The sequence below is a fragment of the Oncorhynchus kisutch genome, linkage group LG17 (genome assembly GCF_002021735.2).
Source record: "Oncorhynchus kisutch isolate 150728-3 linkage group LG17, Okis_V2, whole genome shotgun sequence".
Classification (NCBI taxonomy): Eukaryota; Metazoa; Chordata; class Actinopteri; order Salmoniformes; family Salmonidae; genus Oncorhynchus; species Oncorhynchus kisutch.
In genome coordinates this window covers 78,591,537-78,606,020 of record NC_034190.2, presented here as the reverse complement: position 1 = coordinate 78,606,020, position 14,484 = coordinate 78,591,537, and the positions used below count along the sequence as shown (strand labels likewise).

General features: G+C 40.8%; 1 protein-coding gene across 2 annotated transcripts; it reads right to left on the bottom strand.

Moving 5' to 3' along the window:
• Positions 1-8,931: 8,931 nt before the first annotated feature.
• LOC116352710 (tumor necrosis factor receptor superfamily member 14) lies at positions 8,932-12,650 on the bottom strand. Of its 2 annotated transcripts, XM_031794705.1 has the most exons (7): positions 12,220-12,650; positions 10,973-11,026; positions 10,610-10,709; positions 10,394-10,519; positions 10,102-10,257; positions 9,791-9,878; positions 8,932-9,664 (listed from the first exon to the last, which is right to left on the bottom strand). In XM_031794705.1, the coding sequence occupies exons 2-7, from the start codon at positions 11,000-11,002 to the stop codon at positions 9,466-9,468; spliced, it is 699 nt and encodes a 232-aa protein (XP_031650565.1). In that variant the 5' UTR covers positions 11,003-11,026; positions 12,220-12,650; the 3' UTR covers positions 8,932-9,465. The 2 variants fall into 2 exon arrangements, with proteins under 2 accessions (XP_031650565.1, XP_020324085.1); XM_020468496.2 differs by lacking the exon at positions 12,220-12,650 and having other exon boundaries at positions 10,973-12,206.
• Positions 12,651-14,484: the final 1,834 nt, after the last annotated feature.

Below are 14,484 nucleotides of genomic sequence, written 5' to 3'. Positions count from 1 at the left end.
TTTAAACCGGTTCTCCCCATTAAGCAACTAGTCCGTGTCTTCTCTGGTCTCTCCTCCACTCGTTACGGGGTCTGAGATGCCAAAGCCTCCCGCCATTAGCTCTGACAAATTGAAAACCCTAGTCACTTTAAAATAATCATCCAGCGATCATACATTGTTTACAAGGGGGCAGGGCTACCGACGTCCAGGCTAATCTGAAGATGGTGCTGGCTAAAGCTAAAACTGGCGAGGATAGGGATATTGTTATCCACGTCGGCACCAACGATGTTAGGATGAAACAGTCAGAGATCACCAAGCACAACATAGCTTCAGCGTGTAAATCGTCTAGAAAGATGTCGGCATCGCGTAATTGTCTCTGGCCCCATCTGTTAGGGGGAGTGATTGTTAGAGTTGCGTAAATTCGAATCTGGTATCAGGATAAATATAACAATGAGTCACCGATTTTATACTATGTATTTTTTATTAGCTAAGTAATAAATGGCAAATGCAACTTTCGTATATACGGGCTCACTGTAATACCACGCAGGGCAGAACAGAACTGACAAGACGTATGTAAAACAGTATTCTTTATACTGTGATAGCGGCAGGGTAGCCTAGTGGTTAGAGCGTTGGACTAGTAACCGGAAGGTTGCAAATTCAAATCCCTGAGCTGACAAGGTACAAATCTGTCGTTCTGCCCCTGAACAGGCAGTTAACCCACTGTTCCTAGGCCGTCATTGAAAATAAGAATTTGTTCTTAACTGACTTGCCTGGTTAAATAAAGGTTAAAAAAAAATAATAATAATAATAGACAGTTCCAACCCGTCTGTTGGCCTATCACAGTAGAGACTGGGCGTGGTTTAAACTTGCTCAGCCTATTGCAGGCGCTTCTTTGATAGATGTAACTTGCTTGTGAATAACATCCAGGCTCTCATGCTCCATACCGTTATCTCGCACCTGGCTCCTGTTATCTAACAAAAGACCGCTTGTTCTCGCAACACCCCGCTCTGAATGTGCCCCCCTCCCAACTCATTGAACAGTTCCTGTCTTCATGCTTCTCTGTATTTTTCCATCATGAGAAAGTCCCATGGCCCTGATACTTTTAACAATGTTTCAAGTCAGCTATATATATATATATTTTTTTTTTTAAATATTTTTTTTTAACCTTTATTTAACCAGGCAAGTCAGTTAAGAACACATCCTTATTTTCAATGACGGCCTGGGAACAGTGGGTTAACTGCCTGTTCAGGAGCAGAACGACAGATTTGTCGGACCCCAACCAAGGATCATCAAAAGCCGTGCTATAAATTCTCAGACAACCCAAAGATTCCTAGTTGCCCTTCCAGACCCTCTCCACCTACCCAAGGATGTCAGAGTACAAAAATCGGTTAACCACCTAACTGGGGAACTCAATTTAACCTTGAGCAATACCCTAGATGCAGTCGCAACCCTAAAATCATTTGTCATAAGAAACTAGCTCCCTGGTATACAGAAAATACCCAAGCTCTGAAGCAGGCTTCCAGAAAATTGAAACGGAAATGGCGCCACACCAAACTGGAAGTCTTCTGACTGAGCCCTCACTGCTGCTCGATCATCCTATTTTCCAACTTAATTGAGGAGAATAAGAACACAAATGTATTTCTAATACTGTCGCAAAGCTAACTAAAAGGCAGCATTCTCCAAGAGACAATGACTTTTCACTTCAGCAGTGATAAATTCATGCCGTCCCTAGGAGGGGTGCGTGGGTTGAGTCACTGATGTGATCTTCCAGTCCGGGTTGGATGCCCCCTCGGGTTCGTGCCGTAGGGGAGATCTTCATGGGCTATACTCAGCCTTGTCTCAGGGTAGTAGGTTGGTGGTTGAAGATATCCCCCTACTGGTGTGGGGGCTGTGCTTTGGCAAAGTGGGTGGGGTTATATCCTGTTTCGCCCTGTTCGGGGGTATTTTCAGACAGGTCCTGCGGCGATGGAACCCTGACCTGTTCACCGGACGTGCTACCTTGTCCCGGACCTGCTGTTTTCGACTCTGTCTCCCCCTCCTGCTGTCTCTAACTCTGAATGATCGGCCATGAAAAGCCAACTAACATTTACTCCTGAGGTGCCGACTGTTGCACCCTCTACAACCACTGTGATTATTATCTGACCCTGCAGGTCATCTATGAACATCTTGGCCATGTTCTGTTATAATCTCCACCCGGCACTGCCAAAAGAGGACTGGCCACCCCTCAGCATTGTTCCTCTCTGTTTCTTCCTAGGTTATGGCCTTTCTAGGGAGTTTTTCCTAGCCATCGTGCTTAGACATCTGCATTGCTTTCTGTTTGAAGTTTTAGGCTGGGCTTCTGTACAACACTTTGACGTCGGCTGATGTAAAAAGGGATTTATAAATCAATTTGATCGCAGTAGTGTAGGGCCCTGGACTAGTTTTACGTTCACTTTAAGATCAGTGTAACAAAGTAATTTCGGGAACCTAATAATAGAAAAGTGTCAACCTTTTATTCATGATATGAAAAATAATTGCAATTTTTTTCATATTTAAGGGACATTTGCAACAAATATGGGTTTTAAAACATGTTCCAAGGTCAAATAAATGCCCCCAGTGCAAATCACTATTTGAAATACATATTGGCTTTTAAAGCAAAAACTATTCTAGGTGCCGAAGTAAAATTGTAGGGAATACTCAGGGTCTGTAGAATGTGTATTTAAGTGATAATGCCAGAGAAGCCGGTGTTTGGAGGATATATTGGCACGGTCGTGAGCAGTGTGGGTGCAATGATTGAATAACATGTATGTGTACATATATTTTGCAGTGCTCATGCACGTGACTTGTCCTGTCTGGTCAGCATGTTTAAAGCATTGCATCGCTGTGCTAGAGGCAGCGATGCAATGCAATGCTTTAAACATGCTGACCAGACAGGACAAGTCACGTGCATGAGCACTGCAAAATATATGTACACATACATGTTATTCAATCATTGCACCCACACTGCTCACGACCGTCTGTGTAACTCCTGAGTGGCGCAGTGGTCTAAGACGCTGCATCTCAGTGCTAGGGGCATCACTACAGACCCTGGTTCGATTTCAGGCTGTATCACAACCGGCCGTGATTAGGAGTCCCATAGGTTGGCACACAATTGACCCAGGGTTAGGGTTTGGCAGTCATTGTAAATAATTATTTGTTCTTAACTGACTTGCCTAGTTAAATAAAATAGAAGTTGATTCTATTTGTGATGCTCAACACGCTGCAAGTCCTGCCTCTCCCATCTCCTCATGGTTTTTAGGAGCATATACCCACCTGGGTGATTTAGAAGATGAACTGAGGCCCACACTCCAGTCGGTTGTGGTAATGCACCGTCAACCGCCATATAAAGTTCAAAGAAGAAGCAGCCTGAAGGAAAGAGGTTACTAGAAGCTAACTTACCAGACCACACGCGTGCTTCTGAGTGCACCATCGCCCGCATGTTGATTTTGTCCTCCCACACCAAATGCGATCACAACATGCAGGTTGAAATATCAAAACAAACTCTCAACCAATTATATTAATTTGGGGACAGGTCGAAAAGCATGAAACATTTACGGCAATTTAGCTAGCTTGCTGAACAGATGAGAAGTAGAGAGAAACAATGAACAACTGATGAGTTAGAGGAGGACAGGAAGAATCATGTGATCTATTCTGGTGTGTTCTCATGGAGATACAGTATCAAACACAGCTGTAGAACCAAAACTTTGGGAGGATGAGCCCCCAATACCAAATCTGCCCCTAGTCCCTTTCCCCTACCCCCTTATGACTGGTGTAGATCTGACAGGATTGGATAGCTGTAAACAAACACTTTGAACAGATGACTCTTATTGTATGTAATCCCAATCAATACTGTATTTGTACAGTGAGTTCCTTGTGTAGAACTCTGTCCATAAAGGAAGGAGAGCTGTTCACTGCTTAAGACCAGCAGGATGAATTGACACAGAGGCTGAAGAACCAATTGGACCAGCTACATGTCCAGGAAGGTAGTGAAGGACAGGTTGGTTCCAGTCATTCGTTCTAAATGTTTCATACCATACTGGCTGGCAACGTTCTTATCCCTTGCTTGCAAGCTAGCCAACTACAGCTAACTTAGTGTCACATCATAAAGTGTAGCCAGAATAACACCAAAGTAGCAGCATTTGCATTTGTTTTAGCAGTTTATTTGAACACATCCATAACAATGAGCTAATGAGGCGCGATTTCCCCTGGCATAGAAAATGTGCCAAATAAATGTCACTATGTGCCCTCTCATCAGGACACTGTTGTTCAGAGGAGCTAGCCAACAGCACAGCTAACACAATCACTTCAAACTGAAGCTGGAAAGACTGCAAACTATCTGCACTTCGTTTAGTTTGACCTTTTTTCAATTGACATTTCTTTCACACCCGACACGTTCATTACTATGGGACAGCTGGAGATTGAAACAATGTTGCAAATGTCGTAGAGACAGAAAGATTTATAAAAATCTCGGCTGTTGAAAACTTAATGTTAGTCTAAAAGAAATGTGAGATAATGTCTAGATGATTTGTATGAGACAGATGGAACAGAGTAAATAGGCATTTTAACATAATAAATTTAGCCTGTAGTAACTTTGAATTAGACACCAGCTGGAATGCGGTTTTAACCAATCAGCATTAGACCCACCTGTTGTATAAATGGTGTAATTTCATGGGTTTCTAAATAATACGGTGTGTTGTTGGACTTCTACTCCACCTATTACATTCACCAAAATTAAAATAACTGCAAATGGAATGCATAAACGTGTTGGGGTCTATTTTTCACATGGTTCATAAATGAGGCAGAACAGACATGGAAAACAAAAGGGAGAGAACAGCGGAGCGTACAGTTGGCCTGCCTATTTGTTGTAGTGAAATTACACAATCATTCATCAATATGAAAATACGTATGTCATTCTTAAAGTTAGACTACAGCGCGGAAACATGTAAAGTAGGTTATTTCTACGTAAACACGTCATATTCATCTTACCCCAGCCTTGACCCCAGTAGTGTAGGGCTTTGGACAAATTTGACTTGCTTTATGACTACTTAGTTGTTTCCATTGTTCCTCGATCAAGTACAGCTAAAGTCTTTTAAAATATACTGTGAATGTGACTTCTCAGTAACATGGCTTTATTTTCAGTTCTCCTACATGTGACAGTGTGAGGAACTAATGATAATGCTGTTACTTCATCAGATAACTTCAAATCAAATTTTATAGGTCACATTTAAAAATAAATATTTAACCTTAATTCAACTAGGCAAGTTTGTTCTTAACTATGACAGCCTACCAAAAGGCAAAAGGCCTCCTGCGGGGACGGGAGCCTGGGATTGAAAAAAAACAAAAAATACATGATAAATATAGGACAAAAAACACATCACAACAAGAAACACAACACAACATAAAGAGACCTAAGACAACAACATAGCAAGGCAGCAACACATGACAAAACAGCATGGTAGCAACACAACATGGTAGCAGCACAAGACATGGTAAAAACATTATTGGACACAGACAACAGCACAAAGGGCAAGAAGGTAGAGACAACAATACATCATGCAAAGCAGCCTCAACTGTCAGTAAGAGTGTCCATGATTGAGTCTTTGAATTAAGTGATTGAGATAAAACTGTTCAGTTTGAGTGTTTGTTGCAGCTCGTTCCAGTCGCTACCTGCATCGAACTGAAAAGAGGAGCAACCCAGGGATGTGTGCTCTCTTGGGTAGGGGGGTATTTTCACGTCCGGATGAAAAGCGTGTCCAAAGTAAACTGCTTGTTACTCAGGCCCAGAAGCTAGGATATGTAGATTTGTATAGAAAACACTCTAAAGGTTCGAAAACTGTTCAAATTATGTCTGTGAGTATAACAGAACTGATATGGCAGGCGAAACCAAGGACAAACCATCCTCCCTCCCAAAAATTCAGCCTACCACTATTTTCAATGGCTATCACTTTTATTATAAGGCCAATTCCTCCCATATTGCAGTTCCTAGGGCTTCCACTAGATGTCAACAGTCTTTAGAAAGAGGTTCAGGAAAAATTGTCCAGAAATTGTAGTTTTTCTTGGTGGCTCCCATTTTGGCTGTAGTGTTTCCAAGAGCGGGGAAGAGAGCGCATTCTTTGGTATTTTTCTCTGGTAAAGACAGCGATTTTTATCATTTATTTACGTATTAGGGTACCTATAAGGTTTGATTATAAACGTTGTTTGACTTGTTTGGAAAAGTTTAAAGTTTGGGATTATTTTTGTATTAATTTTGATGGAGGGAAACTGGGTGGATTATTGACTGAAGCGCGCCAGCTAAACTGAGTTTTTATGGATATAAAGAAGGACATTATCGAACAAAAGGACCATTTGTGATGTAACTGGGACCTTTTGGAGAGCCAACAGAAGAAGATCAAAGGTAATGCATTTTTTATATCGCTATTTCTGACTTTCGTGTCGCACCTGCCTGGTTGAAATATGTTTTTCATGTGTTTGTATGCCGGCGCTGTCTTCAGATAATCGCGTGGTTTGCTTTCACCGTAAAGCCTTTTTGAAATCTGACACAGCGGCTGGATTAACAAGAAGTTAAGCTTTATTTTGATGTATACACTTGTGATTTTATGAAAGTTAAATATTTATAATACGGTAGTTTGAATTTCGCGCTCTGCAATTTCACTGGATGTTGGCCAGGTGGGACGCTTCCGTCAACACCGGGCCCCAGTGTTGAGGATCAGCAAAGTGGAGATGTTGTTTCAAACCTTCCCCACCTGGGGGCGGCCCGTCAGGAAGTCCAGGACTCAATTGTACAGGGCGATGTTCAGACCCAGGGCCTCAAAATTATTGATGAGCTTGGAGGGTACTATGGTGTTAAATGCTGAGCTATATTCAATGAAGAGCATTCTTAAATAATGTAGGTATTCCTCTTGTCCAGATGGGATAGTGCAGTGTGATGGTGATTATATCGTCTGTGGACTTATAGGGGCGGTAAGCAAATTAAAGTGGGTCTAGGGTGACAGGTAAGGTGGAGGTGATATGATCCTTGACTAGTCTCTCAAAGCACTTCATGATAACAGAAGTGAGTGCTACGGGCGATAGTCATTGAGTTCAGTTAAATTTGCATTCTTGGGTACAGGAACAATGGTGGTCATCTTGAAGCATGTGGGGACAGCAGACTGGGACAGGGAGAAATTGAATATATCCGTAAACACTCCAGCCAGCAGGTCTGTGCATGCTCTGAGGACGCTGCTAGGGATGCCGTCTGGGCTGGCAGCCTTGCGAGGGTTAACACATTTTAAATGTCTTACTCACGTCGGTCACGGATCAGGAGAGCCCACAGGCTTTGGTAGCGGCCCGTGTCAGTGGCACTCTATTGTCCTCATAGAAGACAAAGAAGGTGTTTCATTTGTCTGGAAGCAAGACATCGGTGTCCGCGACGCGGCTGGTTTTCCTTTTGTAGTCCATGATTGTCTGTAGACCCTGCCACATATGAATCATGTCTGAGGCGTTGAATTGCAACTCCCCTTTGTCTCGATACTGACGCTTTGTCTGTTTGATTGCCTTTCAGAGAGAATGGCTCATCTGTTTGTATTCTGCCATATGGGGCAATGCAAATAGTTTGGTAACCATTAGATTAGCTGTTCAGGAGTCTTATGGCTTGGGGTAGAAGCTGTTAAGGAGCCTCTTGGACCTAGACTTGGTGCTCCGGGTACCGCTTTCCGTGAGAACAGTCTATGACTAGTGTGGTAGGAGTCTTTGACAATTTTTAGGGCCTTCCTTTGACACCGCCTGGTATAGAGGTCCTGGATGGCAGGAAGCTTGGCCCCAGTGATGTACGCACTACCCTCTGTAGTGCCTTGTGGTTGGAGGCTGAGTAGTTGCCATACCAGGCAGTGATACAACCCGTCAGGATGCTCTTGGTGGTGCAGCTGTAAAACCTTTTGAGGATCTGAGGACCCATGCCAAGTCTTTTCAGTCTCCTGAGGGGGAATAGGTTTTGTCCTGGCCTCTTCACGACTGTCTTGGTGTGCTTGGACCATGTTAGTTTGTTGGTGATGTGGACACCAAGGAACGTGAAGCTCTCATCCTGCTCCACTACTAAACTTCAATAAGAGAACCTGAAAGTGGTTGAGTCAAGCGAAGTGAGTCATAATAACCTCCCAACTTGCCCTATATTCTGACAGATTCCAAATAATAACATGGGATAACCAGAACAGATACCCCTGTATCAGCCATTCCCATAGTAATGCTAGTTTACCTATGAAATATACCCATGAACATTTGGAAGCTTTAGAACATTGCATAAAATACTGAATGTTTGTTTGTTTTAGAAAATCATTGATGACCGTTCAAAGTTCTACAAGAACTGCCGCAGAAAGGAAAGAGAATCCCCCCTGTTACTCTCAGTGATGTACATGGAGCTAAATATGAGCCTGTGGGGGAGTATAAGCAGAAGCTCCAACACCACAGAAGAAGATCTAATGTCACACACAAGTGGAGGAACTCCTGACAGCTGAAACTGGAAGGGATATTTTTGAAGTGGGCATCCTCCATGCATTTCAAATAATAAACACTTACGGCAATTGGACATACTGTTGTAATCGGCAATCAGAATGCTACAACCAAACAGACTGACCTGCCTATTTAATCTCACCTCCAGGGTTAACCTAGAACAGAGTAAAGTCCTTGAGTGTGGCTGTAACTGTTAAACTTGCACGCCATCTCATGGAATGACATGTCAATTAATTTAGGCTACTGCTGGAATGAATTCACTATTTATTTATTTTATTTATTTAACCTTTATTTAACCAGGCAAGTCAGTTAAGAACACATTCTTATTTTCAATGACGGCCTGGGAACAGTGGGTTAACTGCCTGTTCAGGGGCAGAACGACAGATTTGTACCTTGTCAGCTCGGGGGTTTGAACTCACAACCTTCCGGTTACTAGTCCAACGCTCTAACCACTAGGCTACCCTAGGACTTTTTTTAAATTGAGCAACACATTTTTATTTGTCAAACAGCAAAAAATAATGCACACTTTTGTATTGGACACATGCGCCGAATACAACCTAACCAACAATGCAGTTCAAGAAATAGTTAAGAAAATAATTTTTTAAATAAAAAGTAACAATAAAATAACAATAATTATTTTCTTTATTGAACTAGAAAATAGAAAAATTTCTATCAGCCTTGTTCAGGGGCAGAACCACAGATTTGTACTTTGTCAGCTCGGGGACTTGAACTTTCAACCGTTTGGTTACTAGTCCAATGCTCTAACCACTAGGCTACGCTGCCGCCCCAATATATACAGGGGGTACAAGTACCGAGTCGATGTGTGGGGGTACAGGTTATTCGAGGTCATTTGTACATGTAGGTAGGAGTAAAGTGACTATGCATAGATAATAAACAGAGAGTAGCAGCAGTGTAAAAACAAAGGGGGGGGGGGGGGGGGGTGTAAATAGTCCAGGTGGCCATTTCATTAATTGTTCAGCAGTCTTAACAGCAGAAGCTGTTAAGGTTCCTTCTGGATCTTCTTCTGACCATTATTAAAAAGAAAGCCCCTCCAGCTAATATAATGGCAACTGCCAGGGCACCAATTCTGCTTCTAGCTGTGGAATGGGATAGTAGTGATCCACACTCTGAATCCGACCAAGGAGATCCTGGTTTAATTTCCTGAAGTCCCAACGATTCACATCTATAAACAGATCAATACTGGCCATGAATGATTAATTTATAACTTGGTGATACATCTTTCAGTTTTAGATTTGTGTTCGGTAAATTTGTATTTAGGGTAAAAACTATTTGTGTAAGCCACACTTACCCAGTGTGTGACTGGCAGGCTGCTAATGATCCATCTGAATAGGTATCACCAGTACAGTCAGAACACACAGTATCTGTAGATGTTGTTCCTGCATAAATGGAGGTTTAAAATATAAGTTTATATAAAAATTGTCTTCCCAAAACAAACTTGTGACCATCGTACTTAAACTTTCCCCATGTACTAATCTTAACTCTGGATTTTAATTGTCTAATGATTTCAATCAAACAACCAGCTACTTTTAATTCAGTAGAATAACTTGGCACACTAGAAATCATGACAAAATCATGTTGAATACTTGAAAGGAGACCAACCTGTGTGATGTATGTATTGACCAGGTTTACAGCTTCTGTGTTTCTGGGCTATTTTACAACCATTTTTGTTTGAGAACCAACAAAAGGACCCCTCCTGTGGCTCACAAAAATCATCTGATTGTGATGTGCATGGCTGTTTCACCCTCAAACCCAAATCTATGGAGAACACATTTAATTCATTATCCTAAGCAAGCATATTAAGCCAGTCAAATGTCAATCATAAATCACATCTGACAGCCTGTAGCACATGACATCAGTATTAATGTCTGGCTGTTATAAATGTAGAACTCACCTGAATCACAGCTGGAACATGGTGCACATTTCATGAGACCATTGGGCTCATCAAGGAATGTAAAAGCAACACAGGACACACAGGAGGTAGTGGTGAATTTTGTACAATGCTTATGTACATGATTTCCTGGGGAAGAGAGAATCACAATGTCATGTTTTTCTATTGGTGTTGATCATTTATGAACCTCTGGTGATGATGTAAAGACAGGTTCCTCACCTGGTGAACACATGGGACAACATTCCTCCCCTATTCTGTACTCGTCTCTACCACATGCAATACAGGATCCAATGCTTCCAAGCACCAATATAATAGTTCTCTGGAAGTAGAAAAAAATTTCAACAAATTCCCAAAATCAAAACTGATGTGTATTTATAAAATGTACAGAACTAGTTAGCACAATTCTAACCTATATAATCTAATTTCAAATATAATATAATTATGTAGGACCAGGTGGAGCTTCCGTCAGTGAGGTGGCACCCCCCCATGGTGTGTAAGAATTGAACATACTGTGTAGTGCCAGGTGTGCTGTGTGAAACATGCCAAGCCACAAAATGTGCAAATCAGAAATGTTTAACTTACAGTCCATATGAAGCTTTCAAACTGTTCCATGGTTCCTCAATCCTCACCAAGTCACTGGAAAACACACACAACGGATTTGTTAAATTCTTAAGAGTTACGGAGTATGATGAACTGACCTGAAGACTTCATCAAAACTAATTGGAATATTAGTGGATCTATGAGTGCTTAACAGAAATAGTCAAAAAGTTCTAGTAAAATAGACATGTGAGGTGGATATACAACTGGTTAACAAGAATAATAGATTGTGCCTCATCATAAACTCTGTTTGCAAGTTAAAACTGGTGTCTGGCAGATTTATAAAAGACCCTTATTTAATAATTACCTGGACAGCTGGACAACTAGAATACTCACCATGTGCTACCAGGTTCATGGAAAAAAGGGAACTCAAATAAAAATCTCCAAGTTTAAAATTAATATGAACTCCAGCACACTCGCAATCTTGATGCTTCCAACAATTGAATGGATCACAATGTTATTGATGTATTGATCCAGTCAGTCGTTGGAAGCATCAAGATTTCCAGTGTGTTGGAGTTTTTCTTGATTGAAAACATAACCATAGAAATATTTTTTTTTCACTAACGATATGAAGTTGAATTTGAGACTGAACAAAGCAGGTGTCACTGTCCTCTATTCTAATCCTTGAACACAGTACTGCCTGCTACTTCTCTCTTCTCTATGATAGTGGCACATAGCATGTGAATATCCATGTAAAGTATGAGTGGGTTTACATGAAGGGGAGTCCTGCTTTATCCATCCTATCAAATCAGTAATTTCTCGAAGAAGGGTAATGGAGGACACACGTTTAAGAAGTTTAGCCTATTTGTGAAGGCTTAGATATTCTACACTAGAGAGTTCCTTTGGTAACTATGGAGCTATGTCAGTTCCAACAGAGATTGTATTTGAATTGCAGAATTTAGAATGTGTAATAGGATAATGAATAATTTTTAATGCACAAATTGAATCATTGCATTAATACATTTAACTTGTTAAAAGGTAGGCTAATACATTTTTACTGTTCAATTACATGTCGTTACTATAAAACCCACAAGAGATCTGCTAAAGCAGTCATTTGGACTACTCCTGAATTTAAAAAAATGTAACACTACCATTTTTTAATACACATTTTTTTATTACTCTGCCATTTTTTAAATCATGCCCCACTCCGTCCTTGACTTTTCCTAACCAAGTCCATAATACACACTGTTGTTGTTACTCTTAATATCACAAACATAAATGGTTTTCTATACCGTTTTAGGAGGGCATGTCATTATTTATATGGTTTCCCGTTTCCCCTCCTTCTCTCGACAGTAGGACCCACTCCCCTCCTTTTTCCTGAAAGTTGAAAATTTGGTGAGCGCATGTGGTAATAAACCTAGTTGTTATTGATTTGTCATTGAAAAGCATCTAATGTGTGAAGATAATGTGTCTTGAGTATATTTTTAAATGTTGAGACAATAAGAAGCAGAGGGGTTTGTGGAGAAGATATGGGCATCTTTCTCCAGAACGCATGCACTCAGCTCTCCAGAAGGTGCCCTGCTGTCTCCTGACAATTCCTGAAAATTCATTGTGTCATTGTGTGAATTGTTTGTCCTTTAATTGTTTATTTTGATCAATTCTTCATTACATATGTAACCAGTAGGCTAGTAAATGTACCGTTCATTAACATCATTTGGTTTCCATTCTCGGAGTGGAAACGTTGTTTGTTGAGTTCACAACCTCCTACTCTTGCGAGAAACACGTTTTGGTTAATTTCATAATCATAATTTAGGAGTTTTGTCAGTGTTTTCGTTGTCTTTTGTTTAGAGTGCTCCATGTTAGCAATGAGCATGTGTGGTTTCTCTGTCCAGATAAAGTTGACGGAGCGCGTGCACCTGAGCAACCTCCTGAGTTGATACAATGTTGCACTTCACGAGAGATAGCTCAAGTTAAGACCGATAGAAAGGGAGGCAGACAAGCGGAGAAGAGATTCATGTAATTGAAAGAAACAGAATTTTCATCAAGATATTTTGGCCTTAGGCCTTTGTATTTTACTTAGTTGATGATGGAAGTTATATGTCTACTGCTGCATTGGCATCTCTGAATTCCATGCGCTCATTTCTATAGCTACGTACCATTGGATCACAGTGTATCAAAATTAAACTAATGCAGCCTTTGCAATATGGACTATTGCAAAGGCTGGTACTCTTGCATTAATTTAATTTTAATTCAGATGTGTATGATTAAACAAGTGACAATAATTTTGAGAAACAAAAACGTTATTATTGAAATGAAATTGTTCCATGAAAATGGGCATTTATAAATAATCATAACTGGCATCGATAGATAGAAACGGTAAATAAATTGTAAGCTTCTCCAAACTTTAAACTCAACAGCTGCCTATGGTCTGTATTATAACACCCATTAACAATAGGCGGTCCACCTATAAAAATCAAATGCCCATGCATGAAGCATGAAACAATGTCCTACACTGGGAGCAGGCAAAAAATAACTACGAAAGCCTTCAGCCAGGCCTACAGCCAAGTCAGGGCTGCTCACATTCACAATAGTATTTTGTCTGTTTTCTTGTTACAAACAAGCAAGCTTTTAAGTATTTTTGTTTAAAAAATGACTTGGCCAAAGTTTTCCATTTTTCAAGAACAAAATCGATGGAGTTCAGCAGCGCATTTCCTAATCAGAATGCAGTTGGGTCACCAGAGGCAGAACAGACATGGAATAAAATGGAGAGAACAGCCTTGTAAAATTACAAATACAGTCATTCATCAAGATTAAGATGTCATCATTTTTTCAGTTAAGTAGGCTATTTCTACATATACACACATCATCTATATCTTACCCCGTCTTGGTTCGCAGTTGAACTATTTTACTTTCACTCTGACTTTCCAAATAAAGTTTGCGAAAAGTGGGAGGCAACCTACTGATAATCCACTATACCGTTTAAATGGATAATCCTCCCCAGAAATAAAAATCAATTTGGTAAATGCCTATATTTTATCAGTGGGTAAAATACATTTCCCCCCATTAATTAACTTCAAAGCGGTCTGCCTAGGAAAATCCTGAAATCGTGTAGGAACGCATCATAGCCACAGTATATAATTATTGTCACTTGAGATGGTGTGTAATCCTCTAACACATTTCATAACGCTTTTAAAACAAGGTCCTACACTTCAAATTGCCAAACCAGCCAATAGATGGATGCTATGGCCATACTTCGTTTATCGTCATGTAGTCACCTCATACAAGTACTTGGGAGTATGGCTAGACGTACACTGTCCTCTCAGCACATCAAAACTGCAGGTTAAGGTTAAATCTAGACTTGGTTTCCTCCAGCTCCTCTTTCAACACAGCTGCCGAACTAACCCTGATTCAGATGACCATCCTACCCATGCTAGATTACGGAGACATAATTTATAGATCGGCAGGTAAGGGTGCTCCCGAGTGGCTAGATGTTCTTTACCATTCGGCCATCAGATTTGCCACCAATGCTCCTTATTGGACACATCACTGCACTCTAT